The sequence below is a fragment of the Sardina pilchardus genome, chromosome 8 (genome assembly GCF_963854185.1).
Source record: "Sardina pilchardus chromosome 8, fSarPil1.1, whole genome shotgun sequence".
Classification (NCBI taxonomy): Eukaryota; Metazoa; Chordata; class Actinopteri; order Clupeiformes; family Clupeidae; genus Sardina; species Sardina pilchardus.
Genome location: NC_085001.1, coordinates 28211540 through 28232561, shown reverse-complemented (window position 1 = coordinate 28232561; position 21022 = coordinate 28211540). Strand labels below are relative to the sequence as shown.

At 42.5% G+C, this 21022-nt stretch overlaps 1 protein-coding gene across 4 annotated transcripts in view; it reads right to left on the bottom strand.

Annotated features, from left to right (window-relative positions):
* Window positions 1-2006: 2006 nt before the first annotated feature.
* The window catches only part of LOC134089156 (tripartite motif-containing protein 16-like), a 40049-nt gene continuing 21033 nt past the window's right edge, over window positions 2007-21022 (bottom strand). For all 4 annotated transcript variants that reach the window (XM_062543492.1, XM_062543493.1, XM_062543494.1 and 1 more), the window contains one exon: window positions 2007-2524. In XM_062543492.1, coding sequence (XP_062399476.1) covers window positions 2007-2524 — 518 coding nt within the window. The remainder of the gene's footprint in view (window positions 2525-21022) is intronic.

Genomic DNA, 21022 nt, shown 5'->3' with positions numbered 1-21022 from the left:
CTGAGAAGCTGCAGCAGAGTGAAAGTTGAGTTTGGTTTGGTTCTGTTTTGCTTCATCAGAACTCTCACAAGAAGGACAGGTAGGGCAGGGTGGGGATGAGGAAGTAGCCAATCAGATACCTCTGTGTCTCAATGAGAGACTGGAAAAGCTGGTTGGAACAGATTGATATCTAGAGCATGACCAGAAGTGGACGCAACACACTGCGATCATGTGTAGTTATAAGATACAATCTGAGGACAGCGGTAGTTGAGTCTCAGTGGTCAGTCATTTTGTATCAGGAGTCTTGAGTGTCTGCAGTTCGGATCAGTGTGGAGTGTTAAGAGCCATCTGGTGTTAAAGCACCACAGGTCTGTGGTCATCCAGTAATGATCAGTCAGCCCAGAGAGATTCAGACACAGCTCATGTGAGGGTGTAGAGATATGAGAACAGCACTCGTGCATCGTGATAAAAGCCATATTTCAGCATGCCTGAGATGGCTGACTTTTCACACACTGTAAGGGAGTAGTCAATCAGATACCTGTGTGTGTGTGTGTGTGTGTGTGTGTGTGTGTGTGTGTGTGTGTGTGTGTCTTTGTAACCCTTGTAATATATAAATATTTTTGTTACTCAGCCATTGTTCCCAGTTCTGGTGGACCCACCACATTATTAGGCTTTTAAATCAATACAGCCATGAACAATTTCATTTGAAAAAAAATAAATAAATAACAGATGTCTACTTTAGCTCAGCCCACTGATATAGACATACTGTAATTTAGAGTTCATATTTGCCATCTACCCCTGTGAGATCACATATATGATTATATGAGCATTTTCTTTTTTGTGAGGAAATTCAATTACATCAAAAAATTGACACAAGGTTTTTCATCATTACAGTACATACAGGTAGCACCTACAGTTTTCACCCTCGGGTCCAGCACACTCGAACACCTCATGTGTAATAGTAATGTGTAGGGGTCATGTGCCATGTGCAGTCATCGAAAATAAATTATTTTTATGTTGAGATTGATATATTGTGAAAATGTTGATGATACTGTATCGTGACATCCCACCCCTCCCACATACCATCTGCGACCCCTGTGCAACATCAGCATCCTTTGCAATTTCATGGTGGAATATTGGGGCCCTTCATCACAGCATGTCCATAGTTTTACACACACACTGGGGCAGCATTCATAATGAGGGATCTTCTTCTAGTGATCACTGTGGGATCTGTGTGTTATAAAAGGCCGTCAACAGGCTGGGGGACGACTACACACACAGCTGATCTCTAGCTCCTCCGTGGGCACCCCAGTGCCATCCCTGTAGATGGCCACTACAACACTGCAGCTGATCCACTACAACTTGGCTCAGTGACCACCATGCAATGTGCCAAGGTAGCAAAATGGACTTTATTTGTGCTTTAATACATACATGTACTGTAGTTCAATAAGTGACTTGAAAACAGACTGACAACTGACATCAGAACACTTCACAAGATAAAAATAAATATTGCAAGTGAGGCGTTTCAAATCCTGGCCAATTAAATGCACAATTTGGAAGAACACAAGAATTTTAGTTTATTTGTTTTTTGGAAGAAGAGCACCATGATGGCACTCTGTCATATAATCTCAGTTTTCACCAAGTTCATGCTTTATTACATGTTTATTCAGAAATAACTGCTACAGGAACAACCACCTGCGATTTGAATTATTTCATTAAAAAAGTGAGTGTAGGAGGGAGAGGAAATGGACTGTGGGAGAGGATCAGAGGGGGTGAAACACTGAAATATCAACACACTTCCCACCCAATAGTTCATGTGTGGTGTGCTGATGTGTGTTCCAGCAGAGGTCCAGAGGTGCAGATGCTGTATGATATCCTTACATGTGAATGGCTTATATGTGTGCTGATGAGATGGGATGTGTTTATGTGTGCGTGTGTGTGTGTGTGTGCGTGCGTGTGTGTGTGTGTGTGTGATAACAGCATCTATTTGTATTTGGAGTCTTTGCATCTCTGCCCTGCTGTGTGAGTCACAACAGCTTCACTGATGATCCAATATATCTAAACCCAGGGTAGAGTGTGTGAGTGAATGTGGTCTGGACTCTGTGCAGGAGGGTCATTGTGTCAGAGATGCTGTAGAAGGCCAGAGTTCCTGCCCTGTGATCCACATACACTCCTATTCTGGAGCTGGCCACTAGAGGGAGTTTAGTCTCTTTATTATTGTGATAGAGAGAGCAGCTGCCGGAGCTGGAGCGCTGCAGCCTCCAGGACTGATCATTGCAACCAAACCCACACTGATAACCCGCTCCTTTCCTGCTGATGCTTTTATATGAGACTGCTATAGAAACCCCCTGCCCACTCCACTCCACCTCCCAGTAGCAGCGTCCAGACACACCCTCTCTACACAGCACCTGTTCCCACACATCAAATCTCTCTGGATGATCAGGACATGAGTGGAGGTCTTTTCTCCTCTCCGCCCTTCTGTTCGCCTCAGACAGATGGAGGGTTCTGTGTGCTGTGTTTGGATCCAGTGTGAAGTGACAGGAGTCTGATGAAGGAGAAGAGAAAACAGGATGAACTCAGACTTGTGTTTGAGTATGACACAGTGTGTGTGTGTGTGTGTGTGTATGTAAATGTGCACATGTTCATGATTGTGTGTCTGTTCGTGTGAATACGTGTGTTTGTGTGTGTGAGTGTGCGTGTGGACGTTTGTGTACATATGTATGATTGTGTGTATGTACGTGTGTGTCTGTTTGTGCATTTGTTTGTGTGTGCGCGCACAACACATACATGTTGTGTTGTTGCCTGGAGTTGAAAGGATGGCCTGTACGATAAGCACTCAGCTGGCTGCACATACACCTGGCCACCACAATCGAATCTTATAGCTACACTATAATACCAGGCACCTACTGTCAGGTTAGGTTACGCGCCGACCTCTGTGATGTCAATAACCTAAGACTTCTATGTATACAAATAAACCCCGGACTGTCTAGAGGAAGGTGATCAAGTCTTCCAAGAGGATAACCAGGTTTTTTAGTATAAAAGAAGGCAATGGAACATCAAGGCCCTGACAGTTAACTCACGCGTAAATTATTTGGTCTCAGTAAACAGCTGAAACTCAGGTTATTTATCAGAGGTGCTTAGTTTCAAGGCTTAAACTAAGACTTAGAAAATATATAGAAAGATAATAAAACCGTGGTTCTTACCCTTTGGATGTGTAAGCCCCCACAACAGAATGACAGGTGAAAGAACTGGACGTTGGTGAAAAATAGTCTTTTACTTAAGCAATTTGAGTCACAGCAAAAATGCAGTACAATACAGCTTGCTGGTTACAATATGCAAGAAGAAAAAACTCAATCCAATTCTTGGTGTAGAAAAAGTCAAAAGAGGAAAAAGGGAGAAAAAAGTATTATCCTCGGTGGTGTCGTTCCTTAATCTCGGATCTTCACCGTAAGGCTTAGTTGGTCACAGTGCGAGATCACTCGAGCACGAAGTGTGACTTCCGAACCTCCGGAGTTTTCAGACGAGACGAATACTAACTACCACAAATGACAAATTACTGCGTCGGGTAACGTGTAGAAAGAAGAGAAGTCCCGTAACTTGGTTTACCCCTTATTTATGGACTTACTATCCTAGGGCGGACCCCAATACGGACACATAGGCCGCCCCCCTAGTACTTAACAATAGACATTCCTAAACATTCCGTGGTATCCTACAGCTCGGAACGATACTGGAACTTAGTCTAACGTCTTTAAGGGGAGAAACATAAACCATTGGATATACCTTTTTTACTTCGGATTTTCAGAGTGATGAAACATGCAAAAAGTAGATAGGCTATACGCGTTCTCCGGGTTACAAAGTGGAGTAACACACGAAAAGTAGGTTTAAGCATTCAACATCGGATATCCCTTTTTCTCCTGGTTACAGAATGGAGAATCATACGAAAACGGAATATACTTTTCTTTTGTTCTCCTGGTTACAGAATGGAGAATCATACGAAAACGGAATATACTTTTCTTTTGTTCTCCTGGTTACAGAATGGAGAATCATACGAAAACGGAATATACTTTTCTTTTGTTCTCCTGGTTACAAAATGGAGAATCATACGAAAACGGAATATACTTTTCTTTTTACAACATGAAGAATTCAATGGAAATCCAGTGTTCATACAATGTTTTTATGACATAATAAAGAAAACATGAATATCTTCATTATTATCATAGCATTATGAGGTAGTTACGTTGTTAAAGTGATCCACATAACATACAGACCTTAGGTATACTTCAATATATAAAATATCGACTATGGTTTAAGGAAAGTAGGCTACGCAGTTAAGTTTCAATTCTAACAATTGTAATAGACATGTTATATAGACAGGATAAAATAAGCCATCTATACTTCACATACATCGAGGCCACGTCTAAGTATGCTTAGTTAGGTTACATTCCAACATCATCAGTGCATACCTTAACATTCATTAGATCACAGGCACGGTAAACATTATTTCGTCATTGGTTGCATTTTTATTAAAGAAAGAAAACAAATCTGTATTAAAGGCACTTCAAACTGTGTGGTACATTCTTTGCTGTATTAACGTGTCTATTGGTGCTGGTATATAACTTGCATAACATCATTCATTCATTTTTTCCATGACTTTCAGACACATACATTCTCATTTACTCAATTCAGTCTGTCAACGTTATATGATTCAACAATCCCATACATTCTTCAACATTCGTTCTCTCATTTTCCACACAAACTGGTTCACTTGATTCAAGAGCTGCTAACGGGACTATAGATGGGCATTGTTCTGTCTCTCTTCTAATATGGCGGATCATAACCGCTAGGGGAGTTGTTTCACCGTGTGGGAATATTCTCTCTCTAGCGGACCTCCGCAATCTGCGAGAACGACGGCTCACTCTTGTCTCTGTGGGAAAGTAATCTGCTCCATAGGGATGAGGTCTAGGAAACACGTCACCCCCTGTTTGGAGCAGAGAACTTTTCAAAACTGGGGAAACTAGATCAAAGGGAATTGTAGAAGAAACCGGACCCCAAATTATGCCAATCCTAGCACCATTGTGATATTGCAAAGAAGCCCAAGGGGCTTGAGTCTGGTAGTCATAAAAACACATCAAAACGACACGGGTCACTGGATAACTGTAGGTAATTGGAATCTGTCGATATGGGGACAGAGTCCACGCACATAGAACAGAAGTGTTGGTCAAATCAAATATATTATCTGGATACACACTATCAAGTGACATGGGATCTGAAGTCTGTAAAGTAGCTATCACCCTGGTCCACCACTCAGGGTTAGCGGAGAGACACGCTCCACATGAAAGGATAGTGTTTTCGTTATGTCTGCCCAGGTCAGCAGCGGCTGCAAGCCGAACAAAAAGGACTACCTGTCTCTGGGGGCATCTCGCATCGCTGCACACGGGCTCGGGACCAGGGCGATCTCTTCCAAAACTTCGTCCCAAATTGCCTGATAATCCATTTGCTGTGTCGGAGAAAGAGACGAGTCTGGGACTGCCCGACTGGTCTCCTTCTGACGTTTTGGGCTACATGAAGAAATAAACAAACATTTATCCAGTGCTCCGGTGTCAGATATGTGGATAGCCTTTCCAAAGGCCTGTGTAGTAATATAATATGCAGAATAGTCACAGGACAAGGTGCATGATGCTAGTGGCCTTGGATGCTTTATAACGGCTTCAATAAGAATCTCATCACGGTTGGCGATTATGATGCCTGGTATATCACCCACGATGTCAGCTAAACGGCCTTGGAGGGGTATCATTCCGTAGATGAGCTGACATAAAGGCTTCTCTTCCCGTAAATTCAACTCTTGAATGAAATATCGAATCAATTCAAGCGATTTCTCGCGCATACACTCGATGCACACTTTTCCCACCATGGTCTCGAAGGCATTGTACAGATAAGCCGTCTCACAAAAAGAACAGGCTGAGTAAAGCAACATGACTATGTCTCCGTAGTATGGTGCCCTCACGGGTTTAAGTCGTCCAAGGCCATGTTTCCAGATGTGAAAGTCCTAGGATAACATTTACAAAACTTAATTAAGAATATGACCGTAACTAAAACAGTTGCATGGCCTGGGATAAGCCAGACAGCATGCCACACTTCTAGTACCAATAACAATAACCCATATATGGTAACTCTTAAGATATCTTCTTTAAAGATTTGCCGTATCTCAGAGTTTGTTAATTTATCCCAAATGGCTTGGACAGGCGTCATACAAGCCATATAAGCTATTATTATTAAAGTAACTTGAAAACCATGACAATAAACAGCTATAAGATGGAGACACTGCCAATGAAGGACCTGTCTCAGTAATCCCAAACTTGTAGCTATCGCACTTGTAATTGCCACAATTAACTGAATTTGATTGAAATCATTGTAAGTCCCTAATGGTGCGTGGGGTTTAAATAAAGATAGATCTTTTAACAGTCTAACAAACACAAAAGTAATTACTGTGGTATGTGTTTGCAGAATTAACATAATCACTAAACGCACCAAATTAACAACAATCAGACAAAAGTGATATGGAGTTGGAGGCATACACGAGATCAGTATGTATCCACTCCATATACTTGAAAAAAGCAAGATACTTACGTATTGGGCAGTGGATTCAGTCTCAGGAGGAGCAGCTACGGAAGAAGTATTGGGGCTAATAGGAGAAGCATTCTGGAAAGTTATCATCGCTTGAGCCATGTCTGCACTGTGTGTTAACCGAGAGCTGTCGATTAGTGATTAGGATTCAGCCCAGGTGGACATTATGAACTAGGGACCTGCGGCCTCTAGCTCCGCCCCTTCAAGAGGCGGGAGTTTCAAGGCTTAGACATCCATAATGATTCAGTACCATGATCTGCTTGTTGCAAAGCTTGAAGCATTTTCGCTTTTTGTATAACATACCGATTTTGCATATCTAAGTAGCAACCCCTTAACTTTATCAATACGACTAAAACAAAGACTATACTAAGAGCTAGGGCTATAATCCACCAAGAGTCCAATAGCCATTTTATTCCCTTCCAAACACTTGATACAACTCCAGTAACATTATCAACCACATTTTTTACCCCTTCAACAACTGCATCAACCACGACTTTGATCTCTTCACCCACCTCATTCCAATACTTTTCCCACGTCAAATCTTTATCTGCTCTAGCACAAGTCATATTAGAGAACGTTGGGCTCCCCAACCAACTAAAATAGCGAGTAGCCTTTCCTTCACACCACACAAACCTTTTCCAATTCAATATTAGGTTCATCAATTTAGGATGAGGCATAATAGGAGGAAAAATATATGAGCCATGCTTACGTCGCGTATTGCCATCTATTGGCCCTACATTATCATAACCCAAAGTCATTCGCAACACTTTACGCCATTCTTTTTGCGTACAACGACGGTACAAATTATGACACATGCTGGGCAAAGCATTCCGTACTCCGGGACCACCTGGCGGAGTGTTCAATATCCAGTGATTCTGCACTTTATACCAAATTCTGTATAGATATTCCCAAGTAGGCTTCGTCTGTTGAAAAGTATAGTTACCTGCTGCTAAAGCTATCCACATTTGACTTTCATTACGCATGATAACATACATGGGGGGTATCATAAAATGCTTAATGGTCCAAGAACGGGGATTTATTCCTCCACCAACAGACACATGCAATGATGTCCGAGTACGTGCTGTATAATGAGATAATCCATCATAAGAAGGATCCTTATTATGCAATTCTAAAGTCCGCAAATTCGGTTGGTAATATGTAGCGACATAAAGATATTTCGCCCAATAAGAAAATTGTTCTTTCAAGCAGGGAATGATATAATCATGAGTTTGTTGCTTAGTAAAACCATAAATGATATCTCTATTCCAAACATTGTCTCCAAGCCGACCATTAACCGGTACATGTTGCGCAAATAACTTTGCGCTTTGCATATCCATTAAAGGCGTACAGTTATACACTCTTGCATATTTAGCTGTGTTAGAAATAGTCAATCCAGCCCCCGGTGTCTCTGCACACAGATCAGTAACCCATTCTCCCATGCCTTCCTCAGTTTGTGTTATTACAGTTTGTCCGTGTAATTTATTATATATCTGTGTAATTACACAACTTTCTATCTTACGAAAATCTTGAGCTATGCGTTGATTTTCCTCAAGTTGTTGAGGAGCAGGTAAAGGACTGGACCAGACACATACATCAGTTAACTCAGGTTGCTGTAGTTCATCAGACCAATATAAAAGGGCTACTATGTCCACCGATAACCACGGCAGTGTGTTATTCAATTTTTGATCAAACTCTATGGATTTAATTCTGCAATCGCCTAATACAGGAAAAGAATAATGTAATGGATATCTGGCTTTATTCACTTGAAATCCCCAACCGAAGTATTGTTTCGTTGAATCCCTGACTTTATCTTCTAAAGACAATCTCTTAACTCCATCGCGCACCCCCTGCTTGGATTTAGAACTTTTTACCAACTGCACTGTACGAGGGACAAACTGTCGATTAACCAAATTACTCAATGCGAGAATATTCCATCGCTCAATATATAAAGTGTCCACTAATAACGGCGTCCCTTTCTCCATTCCATTGCTTTTCGGCCACATAACTTTGCCACCAGGATAAACGTAGGTCTTATTGTTTCGTCCTTGTTCAAAACTGCAATTCCATTGTTTAATTAATCGGGCTTCCAACATATACACCACCAGTAAACATGTCACATTTTCCTTTTTATGCCACACACGGCCTTCCAACCAAGCTTGCTTCGTATCACTATCATAGTACAAATCTGTCCGATTTCGACCCATTCGCCCATATAAGTCCTCCACCATACGCTCATATGCTGCACATGGTATTTCATGAAAATTGGCCTCTGATCTGTAGTGCCACAGACCAGCGCTTAACCGTCTGGAAACATTCTGACCAAAGGATTTGTAAGACATAAACGTTTGATTACAATCTGTAAAGATACTCTGACTAGCCCAATAAGAAGGCAAATAAGCTGGCGTTGTATGTAAGTTCACAGCAATAACGCTCACTAAGGTGTATTTCTCTTTTAACAAACTTATTCCTATGAAATATAGTAAGGTAATGATAGAAATAAATAAAGTTATACTCAATGCTCCTTCAGCACCTCGTCTCAATGTCATTGTTGATACTGCGGGGATTATACGTTTGATTGAGAATTCTGTAAAAACCAGTAAAAACATATATAATTAGACTAAACCTGTGAGAGACTGTACGGCATGTCTTTTTCACGCTATTTGTTAAGCTTACTTTTGTAACCTAACCCAAGTGGTGTTCTGTGTGACCCCTGCTTATCTAACAATCTTTTCGCAACAGAGGTTCACACCACTGCCAGATCGACTTCGTGGGAAACCAGCAAAAATGGACGCAAGCGGTTTTATCTCAACCAAAAACTGACACATATAATGGCCTTTTTTGCCCGTTTTATGATACCAAGGGACATTCACCCGAGCAAGCTCGGTCAAGCAAAACTCTTTCTTTTAACCTTTGTGAAGGCAACGGAACCCTCACCCCAACTCTGAGAAATGCCAGACTGTTCTGGCTGTAAACTGAATCTTGTCTCCTACCATAAAACACCCAACAGGGCCACAGCTGTAATTAACTAACTTCCATAATTCACTACCATCTAACCTATGTATATGACACTATTATATGCATGTTTTTTGATACACATTACAGTTAACTTAACTAGATCTAGGGGCTTTCTTTCTAAAGGCTTGGCGTATCCTATGAATCGGGGACCATTTACTTCGTCTTCGGGGAATGTGTTGAAACATAGAACTCTGTAGTTCTGTTTGCATTGCTTCCTCTTCAACAGAGAAGGCTAGGGAAGCTAGACCCTGATCTTCCATGTATATCGCATGCAATTCACATACTAAGGACCGGCCATTCTCGGCTGCAGGTCCACCATGTCTTCCCACCTGCGCTATTCGAGCAGGAGATAAACCGTCCCAAATATTAGGTGTTATAATGCGTGTCACCCCAGCAACAGTGCGTCTAATGGTTTCAGGTGCACAAATTAATGTAGCTGTCTTCCGATATTGTCTTAACCTGTCATCGCCCCACATAGACAATTCAGTTAAATAGTATTTATGTCGATTATTTTTATCCCGGTCTCCTGCCTCCTTCGGGACATCTCCCACCAACGACCATGGTATTTGCTTTGCATTTAACAATCCTATGGCAATACCCTGCCAGTTCGTTGGCAGCCAATCTAACTCTCTCTCCACAACGTCTCGTCCCATTATGTCGTTTTCCATGATCTGTTTGGTTCCGAAAATGATTTGAGCCATCAACTCATCTTTAACTTTTACTCGTATCAAAGCTGGTTGTTGTCGTTCTCCGGGCCAAGGCAATTGAGCCTCTTGACTCATTCGGACACCAGGATAATGTCCTTGAATTTGTTCTATATATTGACTACAGGCGGCCAAATCTGGTCGAATGTCACCCCGATCAATGGGATAACTAACAGAAGGCTTTACGAGCCCGAACGCTTTCCTTAACAGATAACCATCACAGCTCGTTACATGTGTTAAAGACCCCTGACTGTTCTTAGAAGCACAATTAACACATGTGATGAGATTCAAGCCGTCCCATTGACATTCACAAAGAACATCTTCTATCTCAGTTTGTGTACTTTTTTCAACAACAATTTTTGTACGGGAAGCAAGTGTCCGTCTACAAGTTTTACAAAAGATCGCATCCAATGCCTGACATGGGCCCGCTTCACGGATGTCACCAAAATATGTTATTTGCCCTGGGACGGCTCTCGGCTTGTCAGCCCCAACACCAGACCAAGTCACATTACAAACAAAGCAATGACAACCGACACAATTACCCGCTTGCCATTTTTGATGTCTCAAGAGACTGCCATAACTTTGAAAACAATGTTTTTTGGCTCTATCCAAAGCTTCATAAGATGTAGACAATACACAACCTTGCGTCCCTCTACGAATGCGACAAAAGCCCTTTATGCCAACAACATTCCACCATTTATCAGTCATTTTTTAGGTGTTATCTGTGTAACGTGGACAACGCCCTTTCGCTGTAAGCGCACCGTGTTATTACCTAATATTTCAGCTACTTTATCCGTCGCCAAGGCTCTGGGCACTATAGGCTTACCAGGTACCTGCCGACAGTCGCGATTGCGAATCCAAACAGAATCCCCAATCTGTAAAGAAGTAAGATCGACATTAGTTGTCTGCCCATCTGATGGAGGGGTATCTAAAATAGGCTGTAGTCGTCTTCCCAGTAACTGTTGTGAATGAGGGATTTTGCCTATAGTATCATTAAGAAACACATGCATCTCTATCATCTGTTCGTCCCATACTCGATTATTAGTGTTTGCAGCGATGAATCTTTTGCACAATCCTACTGCCCTCTCAGCTATGCCATTAGATTGAGGTCTATAAGGAACACTGAAAACAGTCCTAATGCCATGTTGCTGACATAAGTCTTCTATAGTTTTATTCTTGAAATGCGTGGCGTTATCAGAACGTATAACTCTAGGCAACCCCAACTTCGAGAAGGTATCTTCCATTGCTTTACGAATTTGATTGCCATTTGCAGCCCGTAGTGGCACACAGATAACATAACTAGTGGCATTACAAACTATAACTAAAAAATATGAATTACCCTTTTTTGTCTTTGGATTTAACGGTCCAGCAATATCCATAGAACAGACGTCCCACGGCTGATCTGATTTGATGCTGGGGCTACCCGTCTGAACATACGCACGCGCCCCACCAGCTTCAGCGCAATCTTGACATTTCCGCCTGATTGTTCTGATAACATCTTCCGCCTTATCAACATGGAATTTATTAAGTTGAAGCCAGCGTTTAGTCGCTTGAAAGCCCGGATGACCTAATGCCACATGCAACTTTTCCAAAAAATGTTCCTTTTCTTTTTCGGGTACAATTTTTTCTCCGTCCAATGAAGGCCAATCATGATCCCCAAACACAACAAGGCGCCGAGCCCGGGCAAGACAATCAGCACGGGCATTACCATGTATATCCACAGAATGTCCTTTGACATGTGATGGAATATGCTCAATAGCCACCTTTATTTCCGTCAAATAACGTGCTATAACTTTCCATATATCACCATGTTTCACAGGCTGTCGGCGTGCAGTTTGATAGTCATTATCCTCCCATATCGATAATTCGTCTTTCAAACCGCTGTAAACATACCAACTATCTGTAACAACACGGACATGCTTATATTTTTTCCGTATGCAATAATCCAATGCTTCCAAGAGTGCTTGTAACTCTCCCAATTGAGCAGACCCCTCAACATATCCCGTACTCTCGTGTATATGTTTGTCACCAGATTTTACAACAAAAGCCCATTTAGCTTTGGAGTCGCGTCTGGTTTTTGAACCATCGGTATACACTGTAATATCAGTTATAGAAGGGAGTTGTGTTTCTGATTTACCTGTCACTTTAGGCACAGGGGGGAACTTAGTAAGAAATTTCAACTGTGGATCTAACAACAAGCTTTCAAAATGCTCCCACCGAGAGGATGTTGCTTTGGAACCAATTACTTGTGTCTTTGTCAATTCTTTTAACACCAAACTATCTGTCCTAAACACTATCTCTTGGCCCATAGCTATATCTTTTAATCTAGGATAGAAATGCCAAATAGCCGCTAAGAATTGTTCCTCTGGTTGAAATTTCTTTTCTATGCGGTCAATGATTCGAGATAAGAAATGAAAAGGACTCTTATCTCCTTCATTACGCAACGTCATTTGTACTCCGTGCTCAGTCATTACCAAATCTACCAAAAGACGCTTAGTTTCTTTGCGAGTAACCAAATCCTCACAAGCCAAACATGCTTCCCGTAATTTATTTAAGTTTTCCTGATCTTTTTCATTCCATTCCCAAACTTTCTCTAACGCACCCATGCGTGCGTAAATGGGGCGAGCCAAACCAGCGTAGGTCGGAACATGATGACGCAGATAACCTAGGACTCCCAGTGAGCTCTGCAATTCACGAGTCGAACGGGGGGATGTCATGCCTACTATCTTCTCCTTTAATGTGTGAGACATCTTACGAACTTCATCATCTAGAAGAAAGCCTAGATATGACACTTTAGTCTTTCCCAAAGTTGATTTTTTAAGACCTAATTTCATGCCAGCCTTGGACAGAGTCTCTATAACTCGACAGACAGCTGCCATATGTTCGTCCTCTGTATCATGTGACAGAAAAATATCGTCAATGTATACTTCAACGTCTTCATCTTGTAATATAGTTTTCATAGCATGTTGAAACAGGTTAGCAGAATTAATAAATCCCATCGGTAACTTTTGAAAACATAAGCTTTCACCTTTCCATGTAAAAGCGGTTTTCGGCTGACTTCGTTGGCCTAATGGCATACTATAAAATCCGTTTGCCATGTCTAAACAAGTTTTCCATTTTTTCGGCTTCAAATGTGTCAAAGTGGCAGTAGGATTAAGCATAGAACGTCTATCAGCTACTGATCTACGATTCAAAGCTTTATAATTCACTACCAAGCGATATGTATCATCTGGCTTCCTAACAGCTTGGATAGGAGAATTAGTAGGAGGGTTATCAATCTGTCTTAAAACTCCCTTTTGTACCAATTCTCTTATGGTTATATCAAATTCATCTTCAGCTTCTTTTGGTAATTTATACTGCCTAACTGGAGTATGCAAACCACCCACTATTTCACATGTGAACTGTTCACCCAACTCACCGACATCATTTTTATGTGACGCTATGTTAGCTGCCAACAAACAGGCTGTTAATCTCTCTTTATTTTTTAAGCTAAATTCACTTTCCTGCACCTTTTCCTCTATTAACTTTGGCACGTCTATTTCCTTAAGCCACCTAATGTTCTTACGTTCCTGATACATTTTACACAAATCACTGTTACAAATAAGATTTTCGGGACCTCTGGCCATCGATAAGCCGGCCACCTGGACTAACGGGAGGATCTGTTGCTGTCCTGTTATACCTTGGATTACAACGTTTTGGCCAAGGGGCAATGCTGTTTTATCTGTAGTAACCGAAACATCAGCGGCACTATCAAATAAATATGGGTCATTGTTTATGTCACAAAACAATTGTCCTTCCTTTTCATATAACATCTCCGAAACACACTTCAGCACCCCCCGGCCAGTTTCCTATGGTCTAGTTGAGGATCTAGTCACGGGGGTTTGCCTGCGAGAAGCCAGCACTCGCTGTCTCTGCTCGGGCTGCATTTTAGCCCACTCCTCGGCGGATATCCAAGACGGATTGGTGCGCCCGTTATTTCTCATAGGGAGATTGGGTCTCTGATTTGTTGATCTTAAATTATACTGCACAGGAGTAGGTCTAAATGGAATACGCGGCTGCATACGCATAGGTGGTCTCTGTTGCAGAGGAACGCCAGATCCCCGCGTTACTGACTCTGACAACCTGGACATGTCTCCGTTTCCACGACCATTGCCTCGTATCTTATCTGTTTTCTCTTGCAAAAACAACGTCTTCTCATCGTATTCATGTAGTTTCATTACTAACAATTCCGAGCTTATACCTGGATACAAAGAAGCCAACTCCATACCTCCCGGCAACATTTTGCCCAGTTTTTTCAAAAACACAACATGTCTTTCAGGTGGCAATTGGGATTGTATTTCCCGAAAAGCTACGACCAAACTGATTTTACCTGAGGTAACTTGGTTATACACTCGGCTCAACAATTCCTCCTCGTAATCTTTTCCATTAAATCCAGCCAAACTGGATAGATTCGCATCACTACCCAAACCTGCCGCAGGGGGCAATCCAGTAATCATAGAAATTAACAAATCTTTCGCTTTGGGTGAACTGGGATAATGGGCCAACAATGGAACAATTCGTTTCATATATTGTCTATTATCCTCTTTTGGCTCTCTAGCCGGCAAACATTTTTGTAACTGCTGAGCTTCTTTAATGGGGTTATGAGAAGAAAAGGGAGTTGGAGTCGCTTGTACTGGCGGTATAGGCAACAGAGCATACGGCATGTTTCCCTGGCCTAAGCCGGGGGAAGGAGGCACCCAAGGAGAAATGCGCCCCGGGGAAGGATAGGCTGGCGCCATTAAGGGATAACTAGTAGGAACTGGAGGCGCAGTAATATGCAAGCGATTCAAAGCATCGTTAGCTTGTATGGAGAGCACATTTTTCATATAATCATAACCTGTTTGGATATATGCCTGTTTTGCATTAGGCGTAACACCCGGTACGTGCGTTAATACTTCTACTTCAGGCAGCCCAACATGGCTGGCTGCGTGTCCCCATGTATAATTCATGTGGGGCACTAACTCATCCACACCCTGCTGCAAATACGGTGCGGGATCTGGGGCAGTCCATGAAGGAAACTGTGGCACGACTATTTGTCTATTACCGCATGCTTCCAATGGAACAGGATATCTATTATCTCTAAACTGTTCCCATGCTTTAGACGGATCAAACACAACCCCAGGTTTACTCCTCAAATTACGTATAGACTCAAGCGTTTTCAATGGAGGAAACTCCCGCTGATACTGTATCTCGGCCGCTGTTCCAGCGGCACCCCCTGGCGCACCGCCAGTATACACATCGCCATTGCCCCCAGAGCTTTGCCTCTCATAGCCATCCTTCCAACTCACATGAGTGGGGCGGCCCCGCTGCGCTGGGCCGCTAACCCCAGGCGTATCGGCCCGAGCGGCTATCCATGGGGGAATTGGACGATAATCAGTCTCATCTATGCCCATAAATGAACCTGCCCGCTCCGGTGCATCGGGCCGAGGCGTACTACAAGCCAAAGGTTTCGTATCTCCTATGGGTCGGAACGGGACGTCTGCCTCTCCTTCCACTTTCTGGACTATCAATGGATTGCATAACGGACAATCTATTCGCAAACAACTGCATGTACTTTGCTTACTACGAGCACCCCCTATGCTTTGCACATCTCCACTGCTTTTCATGCGCAGCGGTTCCCCTGGAGCCCTGTCCACATCAGCCTTAGCCCCGCCAACGGCTCCCATCTCCATCAAAGCAGCAGTAGCGGGGGCATACAGCCCCGGCGGACAGGGAAGCCGTACTGAGTTCTGCCTCGGCCAACTCAAAAAAGCCGAAGGTGCAGCAGCAGCAATTCCCGGGCTTTGGTATTGAGTCAAAGACATATCTCTCGGGTTTAGGTCGGTCACCTGCTGCTGGAGCTGTTCTAACGATGACCGTAACCCGTCCCCGTCTACCTCAGTGCCCACCGAGGACGTACGTCCTCTCCCCGAGAACACACGTTCCCTAAGCTGCTCATCATGTCCCAATAACAAGTCCAAGACAGCATTCACTTCCTCCGCTTTACATTGGTTTCTCCCCTCGGGATTCATTTCCTTACCAGTTAACTCCAGCAAATGCACTACTGGCTTTCTCTTATAGCAAGCTGAATTAGTCCCCCGAAGTTTCCATGTAGTATAGTGGTCTGTGGCGAAAATATCTAAATGCTCCGCTTCTGCGAACGCAGCCTGCAGCTGTATCCATTTTATAATAGCAGTATATATCACACAAGACTCCTCGGCTTCCACTAAGGGCAGGCGCACCGCCACAACACTTCGTTCAACTCGTATCATGTCGGTCACCTGGATTATGTCCGACGCCGCTGTTAAATCCCCTTGCATAACTTCATAGGCTCGCCGGTAAACACCATCTAATCGCAACTGCTCCAAAGCCTTTCTCGTTTCTACTGGGAGACTCTCTAAGTCAGCTGCCACAAATACTGCGATATATTCCGCCATGATGATAGCCACAGACACTAAGACCAAAAACGTTACTCAAACGTTTCCTCTTACGACGCAACACACCAAACCAAGGTGCACAAACAGTCACTGATATTTGTGTTTTAATGCCTCCTCAACTCGTATCACCTTTCTAGGATACGCAGCACTCAAAACAGTTTTATGGCCCTGTTGTTATCACCACAACAAGCCCCTTATCTTATCAGTGCAACCAGTGCAGCTTCTTTCTGACGCTCCACCTGCTACTCTCCCGATGTTCCGGCTTATCAGGACCCGCAGTAGCGGACTCTTTACACTTAGCCTACTTTCTGTAGGAGTGTTTCGAGGAATAACACAATCAACTTATCAATAAACAGTTCGTTTATATCCCACTTCTGACACCATGTGTTGTTGCCTGGAGTTGAAAGGATGGCCTGTACGATAAGCACTCAGCTGGCTGCACATACACCTGGCCACCACAATCGAATCTTATAGCTACACTATAATACCAGGCACCTACTGTCAGGTTAGGTTACGCGCCGACCTCTGTGATGTCAATAACCTAAGACTTCTATGTATACAAATAAACCCCGGACTGTCTAGAGGAAGGTGATCAAGTCTTCCAAGAGGATAACCAGGTTTTTTAGTATAAAAGAAGGCAATGGAACATCAAGGCCCTGACAGTTAACTCACGCGTAAATTATTTGGTCTCAGTAAACAGCTGAAACTCAGGTTATTTATCAGAGGTGCTTAGTTTCAAGGCTTAAACTAAGACTTAGAAAATATATAGAAAGATAATAAAACCGTGGTTCTTACCCTTTGGATGTGTAAGCCCCCACAACAGAATGACAGGTGAAAGAACTGGACGTTGGTGAAAAATAGTCTTTTACTTAAGCAATTTGAGTCACAGCAAAAATGCAGTACAATACAGCTTGCTGGTTACAATATGCAAGAAGAAAAAACTCAATCCAATTCTTGGTGTAGAAAAAGTCAAAAGAGGAAAAAGGGAGAAAAAAGTATTAGCCTATCCTCGGTGGTGTCGTTCCTTAATCTCGGATCTTCACCGTAAGGCTTAGTTGGTCACAGTGCGAGATCACTCGAGCACGAAGTGTGACTTCCGAACCTCCGGAGTTTTCAGACGAGACGAATACTAACTACCACAAATGACAAATTACTGCGTCGGGTAACGTGTAGAAAGAAGAGAAGTCCCGTAACTTGGTTTACCCCTTATTTATGGACTTACTATCCTAGGGCGGACCCCAATACGGACACATAGGCCGCCCCCCTAGTACTTAACAATAGACATTCCTAAACATTCCGTGGTATCCTACAGCTCGGAACGATACTGGAACTTAGTCTAACGTCTTTAAGGGGAGAAACATAAACCATTGGATATACCTTTTTTACTTCGGATTTTCAGAGTGATGAAACATGCAAAAAGTAGATAGGCTATAGCCTACGCGTTCTCCGGGTTACAAAGTGGAGTAACACACGAAAAGTAGGTTTAAGCATTCAACATCGGATATCCCTTTTTCTCCTGGTTACAGAATGGAGAATCATACGAAAACGGAATATACTTTTCTTTTGTTCTCCTGGTTACAGAATGGAGAATCATACGAAAACGGAATATACTTTTCTTTTGTTCTCCTGGTTACAGAATGGAGAATCATACGAAAACGGAATATACTTTTCTTTTGTTCTCCTGGTTACAAAATGGAGAATCATACGAAAACGGAATATACTTTTCTTTTTACAACATGAAGAATTCAATGGAAATCCAGTGTTCATACAATGTTTTTATGACATAATAAAGAAAACATGAATATCTTCATTATTATCATAGCATTATGAGGTAGTTACGTTGTTAAAGTGATCCACATAACATACAGACCTTAGGTATACTTCAATATATAAAATATCGACTATGGTTTAAGGAAAGTAGGCTACGCAGTTAAGTTTCAATTCTAACAATTGTAATAGACATGTTATATAGACAGGATAAAATAAGCCATCTATACTTCACATACATCGAGGCCACGTCTAAGTATGCTTAGTTAGGTTACATTCCAACATCATCAGTGCATACCTTAACATTCATTAGATCACAGGCACGGTAAACATTATTTCGTCATTGGTTGCATTTTTATTAAAGAAAGAAAACAAATCTGTATTAAAGGCACTTCAAACTGTGTGGTACATTCTTTGCTGTATTAACGTGTCTATTGGTGCTGGTATATAACTTGCATAACATCATTCATTCATTTTTTCCATGACTTTCAGACACATACATTCTCATTTACTCAATTCAGTCTGTCAACGTTATATGATTCAACAATCCCATACATTCTTCAACATTCGTTCTCTCATTTTCCACACAAACTGGTTCACTTGATTCAAGAGCTGCTAACGGGACTATAGATGGGCATTGTTCTGTCTCTCTTCTAATATGGCGGATCATAACCGCTAGGGGAGTTGTTTCACCGTGTGGGAATATTCTCTCTCTAGCGGACCTCCGCAATCTGCGAGAACGACGGCTCACTCTTGTCTCTGTGGGAAAGTAATCTGCTCCATAGGGATGAGGTCTAGGAAACACGTCAATGTGTACATGTGTATGGTTGTGTACGTGAAAATGTGTCTGTGTGTGTGTGCGTGTGTGTGTGTGTGTATGTGTGTAAATACACGTGTGTGTCAGGGTTTCAGGGTGTGTGTGTGTGTGTGTAAATCAGGCTTCTTGGCCAAGTTGCGTATACAAGGAATTTGGTCGCTGCATTTATCCCATCCGTGAATTAGTGAACACACACAGTACAGTGAACACACAGTGAGATGAAGCTCACACTAACCCAGAGCAGTGAGCTGCCTTGATACAGGAGCACTCAGGGAGCAGTGAGGGGTTAGATGCCTTCCTCAAGGGCACTTCAGCTGTGGATGTGGGTATGGGAAAGTAGTGCTCAACCACTCCCCCCACACACATTTTTCCTGACCAGTAGGCCATGGCTGCCCGAATGTGTGTGTGAGTGTGCACGTACACATGTGTCTGAAAGTGTGTGCGTGCATGTGTGTGTGTCTTTCTCTATGTGTGTGTACCTGAGTGAGTTCAAGTGCATGGTCGTGAGTGTGTGTGTGTGTGTGTGTGGGGGGGTGTGTAAATACATGTGCACATGTGCATAGTCATGTATATGTGTGTGTGTGTGTGTGTGTGTGGTGTGTTTATGTGCGTGTATTGTATGTGTGTGTTTGTGTATGGTAAATGGTAAATGCACTGCATTTATGTACTTTTATCAGCTTCTGCGAGCATCCAAAGCGCTTTACATATCATGCCCCACATTCATCCATTCACACACACTGATGGCTGAGGCTGCTGTAAGCTGGTAATTTTCCATCCACTAAAGTTCAGAACGGGGGAGACGACCTCACAGCTAGACTCCTTTGTATTCAGGTGACTTGGTTGCATTTAAAGTACCCCATTGTGTGGACCACCATTTGGCCAGGGAGGCTCGAGCCAAGGCGGACACACCTCCAGTTTTTCCCTGGAAAACTCAATGTTGGAAACTAAAATGTATCTGTTTCATGACAAATGATAATACATCCATGTTTGGTCTTGAATTAATACTTGTAATGTGGGCAACAGCCTAATCACAGTTTCATTGCAATCTAATATATTTGTACATGGTTATGGACTAAGAACTATATTATAGAGTTTTAGACGCCACACCCACTTTCAGGTAAAGAGGTCCTGCTGAGTGGGGGGTGGCTGGATGAATGAAAAAAGAGAATCTCTTGGTGTGATGCGCGCTCTTCTCTCACTTTCTCAGCTTTGGGCAAGAGGTGACTCTTCTCTTCCTGCTCTGCTCTGGTCTAGGCAAGAGGTCACACTGACCTCTCTGCCCCTCTCTTTCTCTCTCTCTCTCTCCCTGCCTTTCTCTCTCTCTCTCTATCTTTTGATTTCTTTATGGGGTTTGTTATTTTCATTATTTGATATATTGTTTTATCTGGTGTATGTAGCATTTTAACTTGGTAACGTGTTAAGGTTTAAGTCCAAGTTTATTGTTTGTTTTGAGGTTAAGATTACTTATCCTTTGTTACTTTGTTTAAGGATAATTACTGATACTTTTACTCTTACCTAAGGCTCAAGGCCTAATAAATGGTTAATTCTCCTCGCTCAGTTTGCATATCTCTAAAGTTTAGTGTGCCATTCCATTCTCTACCATAGTTAACATCATTAGTTATTTGGTAATGTATTAGAGGTACAATATGTCTTATGGAGTC